This window comes from Lepeophtheirus salmonis, chromosome 2, assembly GCF_016086655.4.
Source record: "Lepeophtheirus salmonis chromosome 2, UVic_Lsal_1.4, whole genome shotgun sequence".
NCBI classification, from domain to species: domain Eukaryota; kingdom Metazoa; phylum Arthropoda; class Copepoda; order Siphonostomatoida; family Caligidae; genus Lepeophtheirus; species Lepeophtheirus salmonis.
The window spans coordinates 23,749,479-23,759,417 of record NC_052132.2 but is presented as its reverse complement, the minus strand read 5'-3'; the positions used below and the strand labels follow the sequence as shown (position 1 = coordinate 23,759,417).

The 9,939-nt window shown below is 33.6% G+C and overlaps 1 protein-coding gene across 3 annotated transcripts in view; it reads left to right on the top strand.

Moving 5' to 3' along the window:
- Nucleotides 1-801: 801 nt before the first annotated feature.
- Nucleotides 802-9,939, top strand: part of LOC121113577 (macrophage mannose receptor 1) — a 12,794-nt gene continuing 3,656 nt past the window's right edge. For all 3 annotated transcript variants that reach the window (XM_040707382.2, XM_071886715.1, XM_071886716.1), the window contains exons 1-16: nt 802-1,171; nt 1,282-1,421; nt 1,481-1,504; nt 1,736-1,897; nt 2,212-2,442; nt 2,512-2,952; nt 3,944-4,102; nt 4,422-4,649; nt 4,708-5,091; nt 5,155-5,337; nt 6,074-6,348; nt 6,972-7,087; nt 7,145-7,636; nt 8,137-9,173; nt 9,246-9,587; nt 9,651-9,834. In XM_040707382.2, coding sequence (XP_040563316.2) covers nt 840-1,171; nt 1,282-1,421; nt 1,481-1,504; nt 1,736-1,897; nt 2,212-2,442; nt 2,512-2,952; nt 3,944-4,102; nt 4,422-4,649; nt 4,708-5,091; nt 5,155-5,337; nt 6,074-6,348; nt 6,972-7,087; nt 7,145-7,636; nt 8,137-8,875 — 3,906 coding nt within the window. In that variant the 5' untranslated portion in view covers nt 802-839 and the 3' untranslated portion in view covers nt 8,876-9,173; nt 9,246-9,587; nt 9,651-9,834. The remainder of the gene's footprint in view (nt 1,172-1,281; nt 1,422-1,480; nt 1,505-1,735; nt 1,898-2,211; nt 2,443-2,511; nt 2,953-3,943; nt 4,103-4,421; nt 4,650-4,707; nt 5,092-5,154; nt 5,338-6,073; nt 6,349-6,971; nt 7,088-7,144; nt 7,637-8,136; nt 9,174-9,245; nt 9,588-9,650; nt 9,835-9,939) is intronic.

Here is a 9,939-nt window from a genome sequence, read left to right as displayed (position 1 = left end):
ACAATTAACTTATTTAAATTAATCCCATGCATAATTTATTATTGTTCTTTGATTTTGGTCTTTTATCATTCTGAAGATTTTGTTTTATTACCTAATATTAAGAATTATCCTTAACAAGCATAAACTATCACAATTCCGTCAAATATAAATTCATGAATAAAATAAACTTATGTTGAAGTGAAATACACTCGAGTCCTTAGCAACGATCAGAGAATTACGATGGCAGCTCTGTTTCGACTAATTGATGTAGAAATATTCAATAAACACTAATTTTTTTATCAGACCGTATTATGATAGTTAATGGTAATTGAATAAATTTTCTAGAGTTGAATTTAAAGATTCACTATTTAAGATTACGTACACATTTTTTGTCATCTGGAGCCTAAGCCATCATTGCTGCTAGCCGCTTTAATAGCGATGATGGCTTGGGCCCTCATGGACTTGAGGAGATAGGCCTGGGCTATTTTCTTTAACTTTTGTGGATCCAGTTTGGTCTTATTGACAGAGCTGTCCTACCTCTCCAATTCTGATTTTTCTTCTAAGCTATGAGATGAAATATAATAATAAATGGCTTATATGAATATAAGTTACAATATCTTATTTTAAAAAAAATATCTGAGAATAATGTATTGAGTAATAACGTAAACCCTGATCCGGATCGAGATAAGGGATTTGATAGCCACAGTTTTTGTGATAAATAAGTACACACACAAAAGAACAATATCATTAACTTTGTTGAAACAAAACAAACCACATTTAATTTATCTTATCATAAAAAAACCAGATTATTAGATTTCAACTTAATTAATTGACTTCATTTTTAAAAGAAACGAGTGAGAATGAAGGAACTTCATAGAACATCATCCTTTTTTACGTTTGCAATACTTTTTGTAACTCAAATTTGTATTCTCAAGGCATGGAGCTGTGATCCTGGATGGTATAAGAATAAAGATGGATGCTATAGTATATCCATAGAGCTGCTATCATGGAATCGTGCATATGACGAGTGCAGTTTAAAAGGAGGAACTATTCTGGGCGCCTCTCATCTCAAATCCTTTGAAAGCACTTTTCCCTTCCAGAATGTATCCAGAATACATTTCAACGTTGAGTACTCAATTTTTTTTGGAAGGTTTTATGAATCGGATAAGGAAATTACCTTTGAGGAGAGCATGTAAAGTCCTAAATTTAAGTCTCCCCTGTGCTTCCTTAAATTTGTTTCTGAGGGATTTAATAGGTCAAGGGATAGACTTTAATCTGTTTAACTAAAATTACAAATTACAGAACGTGGAAACCTGGATATCCACAAGATTTGAAGAACAAAGCATGCACAAGTTTCGATGAAGAGGGATTCATTGTCAATATTGATTGTTCCATGGACCTTTTGACAAGTGTTTGTTTTAAAGAGTTGTCATTGAAGGAAGGTAAAGGATCTCTTGCAGTAATTTCGTTTCTTACATATTATGTCATTACTTCTTTCCAGATTCCACAGGATTAATTGAGCAGGGTAAGTTCATCACATAAAACCGTGTTTCCCAACCTTTGTTACCCTTGTGCACGAAAGTGTATCTTCAAGGGCTCCACAAGATATTATATACATAAAATATAAAATATTTAGTTGATCATATTAAAAAAAAAAATAGGGCTTTGCAGTGACAAAAAGTTTGGGAATCACTCATTTAAAAGAACACAAAGACGTCAAATACAACTCTCCTTTCCCCTCTTTTTTTAACAATAGAGCTATGTCCGAAGGATTTTGTTCGCCATGAGCACAATTGTTACTTCTTTTCGGAAGAAAGGAAAAATAATAGGGATGCCATTAAAAGTTGTGAACCAATGGCTCCTGAGGGGGCCACCCTACTTATAATTCGAAATCAAAATCAAAATAATTTTATAAATGGTAATCGAGGTTATTTGAAAAGTATTAGAGTTGGATCGATTCTTGGACTGAATTTCTTAATGGTATTTTTTAACCTTTCTCCTCTTTTCAGTGGGGATAAATAAAGAACAACTTACACGTATTTCCCAATAACTTTTAAATAGCTAACACTGTGCTTGAAAAAATACATTTCTGTCGTATATTTTATATTTTTTCGCTCTCAAAAGAGGGTCCACAAAGAAAGAAAAAATACCTATTAGGAATCTCCACTGATCCAACACTAATTTGTATCTATGGACGTGATTTTACTTCTTTACGGTCCCTAAATATTCTAGGGTATACGATGGGTAAACAAATATGGATTGGATTGAGACATCTTGATGGGAATGGGACTTATGGATGGCCAGATGGAAGCCTTTTGAAAAAGGAGGATTTCATAAATTGGGGTGAAGGGGAGCCATCATCCCCAAGTAACGACAAAGAAGCATGTGCAGAGAATTTAGATACGCAATGGAACGATTGCAGTTGTGATCATACGATACCCTTTGCATGTCAAGCAGAAGAGTGTAAGAGGATATATGTATCATAATCCACAGGTCTAAGGTTTTTTGTTTCTTTTCTTACTTTTTAACTAGATCATAAGCCAACTGCTAATTGCAATTTTGAGGATGGACTCTCATGGGTGGAGGAAAAGAGTAGTGGGATGTGTTATACAGTGATAAGCCGAGAACAAAGCTGGAGTAATGCCGCTGAATCGTGTGTAAACCTAGGAGACTCTGCAAACTTAGTCTCCATAGGAACACCACAACAAGACAAATTCATCAGAGGGAGACTTAGAACTCAAAATAGAAAGGGTACGTATTGGATTGGAATGAAAAAACTGGAGGATAAAATTTTTTGGAGTGACTTATCCCCAGTTTCATATTTCAATTGGAAAACGCTGCCAGAGAATGGATGTTCCAAAACCTCCCTTGATGACGATCATTGGATTTTCGATGATTGTGAAACAGCAAAGTATCCAAGTATTTGTCAACGAAAGGGGAAAAATTACATTGAAAAGCCTGAGCCAGTTAAAAGTAAGGATAATAAATTGGGATAAACCGAGGAACGCAAACTCCTTTTTTCGCTTCCTTTCTTTTAACCAACCAAGGGCTATAATTTTTATTTTACTATTAATAAAAAGGTTATAAAAAAATAGTCTTAGGGACATTATTCACCATGTATTTATTGTCAACTATCAACTTTCTTCCTCTCCCTCCTGCTATGATCCAGATTAGTTCAATAATTGGGAATAATTGGCTAATTGCAACCATCTTTTTTTTCTGTTTCTTTTGACGAAAATGTTGGGGAATATAATGAAGATAAGGACGGGTATTTTCTCTAAATGAAAGAGATTTAAAATAATTGTGTTAAGAATTCATAGATTTTTTTATATTTAGCAACTAGCACAGTACCCAGCAATACTCATTACACGATCAGGATTCTATATATGATTATTTTTATTTTTGGCTTGCTTAAAATGATCATTTTTTTCTTTCAATATTCGAAAAATTAAATTCCTAATAATTTATATATTTTTTTAAAATTCCAATATTAAATTTTTTGGAAAAACTTTCCTAAATCCACAGCTGTTTATAAAAAATTCCGACAACCTATATCTGCTCACAAAAAAAAAAAAAATTAGGGAAAAAAATTTCAAATATTAATTTTTTAATGAGAAAACTTTAAAAAATCAATAGCAATTCAAAGAAAATTAAATTTTGGGAAAAGAATTTGTACAATAAAATTTTTTGAAAAAAATTTGAAAAATTAAATTTTTTAGGAAAAAAAAATATATAAAATTATATTAAATTTCAAATATATAATGTCCCCATCCCACCTTTAGCCCACCCCCTGCGCACCCCCTAACATTTTTTTATACTTTAATTCTTTCTTTTATTTTGGGACTATCTTATAAATTGAAAAATTGACTTATTTCTTGCAAAAAAGGAAGATCAAAAAGTTTGCAGTTCCATGAAAAAACTAAGAATATCAACTTGTGTCTCAAACTAACTTAAATATATGTAGATGATTGCCCCGATGCATGGAAAAGATTTGGAATCCATTGTTTCTACTTTTCAAAGGAAAAAAAAAATTATAAAGATTCTCTGGATTTTTGTAAGACCTCCGTTGAGGGAGGAAATTTGGCGATAATCAGAAGCTCACGTCTAAATGATTTCCTCTATGGTAATAGTATGATTTAAAATTTAACTATTAATTATAGTTAGTGTAGGAGACCTCTCCTCTTCACTGCCCATTGATTGTTTTATATGTCTTTTTTTTTTTTTTTTTGGGGGTTAAGTAGATCTTGTTTTGACTAAAATATAAGTAGTATAACTAAAAATTAGAAATCCAAAAAAACAAAAAAAAATATTTCAAAAAATAAGTTATTCAATAATTCAATTCATATCAAAATTTCAAAATTCCTAAAACTGCCACAGATAGAGCCATAGGTCCTTTTTTTGGGTTGCTCTAAGTTTTGTACTCTCATATTGTTATTTGATAGGGAACATTGAAAGTGATTCTTATATCGGATTAAATGATATCGAAACTGAAGGGGATTTTGTTTGGGAAGACGGATCTTCCTTAGATGGGAATGCCTTTACGTTTTGGGGAATTGGAGAGCCAAATGACAATGACCATAAAGAAAATTGCATTGAATACAAGTTCCAACATCGATGGAATGATGGTGACTGTGAATTAGAAAGAGCGTTCATTTGTCAAGTTGAATACAGTAAGTCTGGATACTATTATCAAGTAATTAACATTTACATTTTACCCTTACTTCCAAGGTATTTGTCCCGCTTCGTCAACTGTTCTAAATCAGCATTGTTTATACACAGACTCCGAACCCAAAACCTGCAATGAAGCTGAAAAGATATGTCAAAATACACTACAGCATGGCCATCTTGCGAGTATCCATGACTGGGGTGTAAATGATTTCCTTAGGTACTCTATTAAAGAATACCATCATAACTTCTGGATTGGTCTCAAAAAATCGGCTGGAGTATCTGATTTCGCCACTTGGTTGGATGGAACAAATATTGACTTTAACAATTATTTGCCGGGTGAAGAAATTGATGAAGTAGAAGTATGCGAACTAATTGCTAGTGATGGTTTTTGGTATTCAGAACCATCGTATAGAAAACATGGTTTCGCTTGTTCTCATAAACCAAGTTATTGATTTCATTCTCAGTCTCTATGAGTATTACACACAATATTTTTTTCTTTGATTTCAGAGTATTACATGGGGTGTCGTAGTGGATGGGTCAAATCTGATAGTTCATGCTATTTACTGGTCTTGGAGAAACTCTCATTTCAGAAGGCAGAGGGAAAATGCAGGGACAGGGGAGGCTACTTAGCTATTATTGATGATAAAGCGGAAATTGATTTCATCGAGGCAATGTATCCATATGAAAATTGTATGAACAAAACATAACTTTAACATTTATATGTAAATATGTGGTCTCTCAACACAAAAACAAGCTTTAAAATTGGCTCTGGATTACATTTCTATTCTTTGTCCATTTCTATCAACAAATTATTGTTATTCAACCTTTGGGGATTGCCACAAGTTGCAATTCAATCCGAATGAAAGAATTAGAAATTGATTAATTTCACTTGAAAGAGCCCATACCAGCTAGATAAAGTTTCATTAATTAAATTAATGATGTAACTATAGCTAACATTCTTGGGTATTCCAACTCAACTCCGAAATTTGAACACAAAGCCTAATAAATGTTGGACTGTGTGTATCCATACCTTAGCCATATTTATAAGTCTGTCTTTGATGTTATAACCCAAAAAAAGTCGAACCGTTCACTCTTAAATTTACAAGTAAACGTTTAAAATAACCAAGCATTTTCCAATTATATTTTTTGGGGCTTCCGTGCTCATTAAGAGGTTTCTTTCTCTCCCTCTTCTCTTTTCCCCCTGTGTCTTTGTACGTCCTTCTCTCTGTTTCTTTTCTTCTACGTTCATTCTTTGTTTATATTCCCTTGTATTCATCCCTGAAACGTGGACACTCCCTGCTAGCATGAAATAAAACAATTTATTGTACATTCCTCCTTTTTTTTTTAATGTTATTCAAGATTGATTTTATGTTATCTTGCCATTTATGTAATTTGTTAAACTTCCACTCCATTCATTCCTCCACAGGTGGAGATTTCAACTCTTGCAATGAAAATTTTTGGATTGGATTAAGTTCAAGGAAGAAAAGGGCATATTTTGAGTGGATTGATGGATCCGAGATGAGGATTCATAATTGGGATGGACTTTTCATTTCTAGGCCGATTGAGAAAACTATGTGTGTATGGGCGCATCACAACAGACTATGGAAAACTGTGTCATGTGACTCAGCGGCCTATTATTTATGTGAGAGTCCTCAAATGATTTCCGAAGTTGTACCTCCTTCAAGCAGTGGATGCAAAGAGGTATTATCATTATGGTAGAACTGAAAAAAATACTACAAAATAGTGTTAAGTGCGAAATAAGGTAGCAAGTTTTAATTGACAATCTTCATAACTCGATCGCTTACACAAGAGCTGTATAGCTTAAGCGTTGCCAGTAGGTTCTACAATAAGCAAAAAATGTCATTATTATCTAATATAAGATTTAATATGAAATAGGTCATGACCTACTAAAGTATTTCCTCCAAAGGGACAAAAAATAAAAGGATTATTTATGTGTTAATATATGATGAAATAATTAATAATAAGTAATTGAAAGGGACAGGATTACAATTTCTGGTGGATCCCTATATTGGTTATCTTATTATTTCTGCAAAGTTCTTTTGCCCTGCACACACAAATACAAAAAAAGTAAATATCTACTTTTTCAATAAAATATTGACTTATTTGGCTAACTACCGGAAAGATTAAAGTTTGATACAATAAAGGTAATGACGTAAGATATGCCCAGAACAACAAACAAGAAAAAAAAATGACCACATTCCATTACTAAATATAACTGTATTTTAAATATTATTTTACAACTTTAGTCAACTCTGTCTTCCATTTCAGTTGAATTAATAAGTGCATTTTCTATATTTATTTAGTCACAAATGGCCTTTATGCACTATTGCTACACACTATTCCATCGTTTATCAAAATTCACTGAGGCTCAGGACTTTTGTTCCAATCAATACTCCAAGCTCCTTACAATCACCACGCGGTAAATAAATTTTACATTATCTAACCATCGAATAAACCCATATAATAACCTAATTAGAGAGATCCAAAATCGAATGGTATCCTACATTGTAGGAATCAAGGGAAACATTCATATAGATTTACAATACTATCCACACGAAAAAAAGTGGTATTGGGGCGATGGAACCACTTTGGAGTTTGCAAATTGGAAGGCTGATGAACCTAATATCAATATTGAGGATGAAGAAGGTATATGTGCTGTGATCATCACTGAAGGACGACATTTAGGTGAATGGAAGGCTATTGGTTGTAATGAAAAGAGGGATTTTATTTGTGAAGAACCTCGAACGGGTTATACAGAGTCACCTCCAATCACAATCACGACCACGACTCTGAGTCCTGAATTTAAATGCCCTGAAAATTTTGATCTCATATCCAATCGTTGCTTTTATTTTTCACATAAGCATTGGGAAGAATTGAAAGATTTCTATGAAGCAGATGCGGATTGTAAAAAATATGGAGCTAGGCTTGCTTATTTTGAGAGTCTGGAAGAGCAAAATGAAGTAATAGGGTAAAAAGAAATATCAATAGTTATAAAAAAAATATAGTCTTAATCACGTGAAAAATGTTTTGGTGTTGGCAAGTTGAACTGTGTCTTTTTTTCAATTGCATTAGCAGTACTTTATAATTCATGAGGAGATAACATCCAAGTATAGTGCGTTTCCATGTGACTTCAGCATTCTTGATGTCAGCCATTTTTGAGGCGATAACATATTTTTCTTTTTTTCATTAAGAATAAGGAAAATACTAAACTACTGCCATGTAGTGTCCTTCTTTAGGACTCAAAACTGCAGATTCGTTCAGTCTCAATCTAGTCCAGTTCAATCCAGCATATCAGTCATAAAAATTATAAGGTTTCGTGTTTGATTATGCCTCTCAACTGTATATCTTTTTCTTTTTTATCAGTTCTAGTACTGTAAGTCCGACAACATAACTAACTAGGGAATATTTTTTTAAACACCAACAATAGGCTATTATTGTCAACCCAATATAATTTATACTTTCCTCTAGATCGTTTCAGTCTAAAATCTATATAGGCCTCCGATACGTTCCTTTTTTGGATCGTTTTCTTTGGATGGAGCCAGGCATTACATTCGGACCGTTTCAGGATTGGTATCCAGGAGAATTGGATTTGTCAGACTCTAAATATTGTGTACATTTTGAGTATTACTGGACCCTCACCAAATGTTCAAATAAACTCAATTATCTCTGTTCCATGAAACCAAGTAAAGAGCCATTTACGACTAAGACTCCTCCAACTAAGGCACCTGAAACCCCTTGTCATCCAGATTCAAAGGATGGTTGGTTCGTTATTGCAGAATATGATACTTCATCCTGTTATAAAATCAGCGAACTAAATTCTACAAAAACATGGGTTGAAGCTAGACAGGCATGCTTGAATGAGAAAGGTGATCTTGCCTCCTTGCATAGTCATGAAATAAATGACTACCTCTGGGCTAAAATGGAGAATCTTAAATCATACGTTAAGGTATGGATAGGTTTAAATAATTTATACCCGGACAAAGTTCATCGATGGTCGGATGGATCTGTGATCAACTTCAGTAACTGGGCAGAAGGAGAACCAAATGATCATCTAGGAATGGAAGGATGTGCAGAGATGTATATGGAACAACTTGGAGTATGGAATGATATGCATTGTAGAAATGAAAATCACTATATCTGTAGAAAACCCAGGTATGGAACATATCCAACCCAAAATCCAACACCCCCCTCCACAAGGTCATTGTGAGAAAGGTGTTCCAGAATTTGAGGGACATTGCTACAGGATATCAGAGGATAATTCTCAATCTTGGGAGGAGTCCATTCAGGAATGCAGGGAGAAGCATCAATCACAACTTTTGAGTGTTCATAGTGAGAGAGAAATGGCGTTCCTGGTTAGCAAAATATTTCCACTGATTGATGTACATTCCATTTGGAGTGGTGGATCCGATACAATTAATGAAGATAAATTTGAATGGGCGGATCAATCAGAGTTCAATTATGCAAACTGGGGCAAGGATGAGCCAAATGGGGGTACATATTATTGGGTGATAAATATTTAATTACTGAAAAAAAATATTAGATTAGTTATTGTTTGTATATTTGATCTTTAAATTTAGGATACAAGTTGTATCCAAATGGAAAATAATGATGACTTCAATTTGGGCCATTGGAGTACAGTTTCATGTTTTGGTTATATGGGGTTCATATGCAAGTCTTTGGTGAATCCATCAGTGACTGAATTCACATATAAACTCCCTGTATGTGATAAAAACCCAGAGTTTGTAAGTTATAATGATGATTGCTACCTTTACGTTAGTGAGCCTAAAAATTGGTTTGAAGCAAAACAGTACTGTGACTCCAAGAAATCAACCTTAGTATCTATTCACAGCATAAGACAAAATTCTTTTTTATTGGCTGAGTCTTTGTCAGATGTTTGGATGGGTCTGTCAAATACGGATGTGAGTGTTTTGTTGGTTTATTTGTACCCAATTCATTAAAATTTGAATAATTATTTATTATAGAAAAAACATCCAGATCTTTTGATCTGGGATGACGACTCCTTTTATGATTATCATCGATTCCAAGAGGGAACGATCCTTTCTCTCAATCCCCCTAATTGTGTTTACATGAATGTCTCATCCTCAGCATGGAGCTTAAGCTCATGTGACGTCCAGAGGCACTTCATGTGTCAAATCCAAGACTCAGGTATCCTTTAATAACTTATTTATATTTGTCATCCAATTTTTTAAAAGGCCCGACTAGATTTTTTTTCCCCGGCTGTGTTTTCAGTGATTATTTCTAGACCAATTT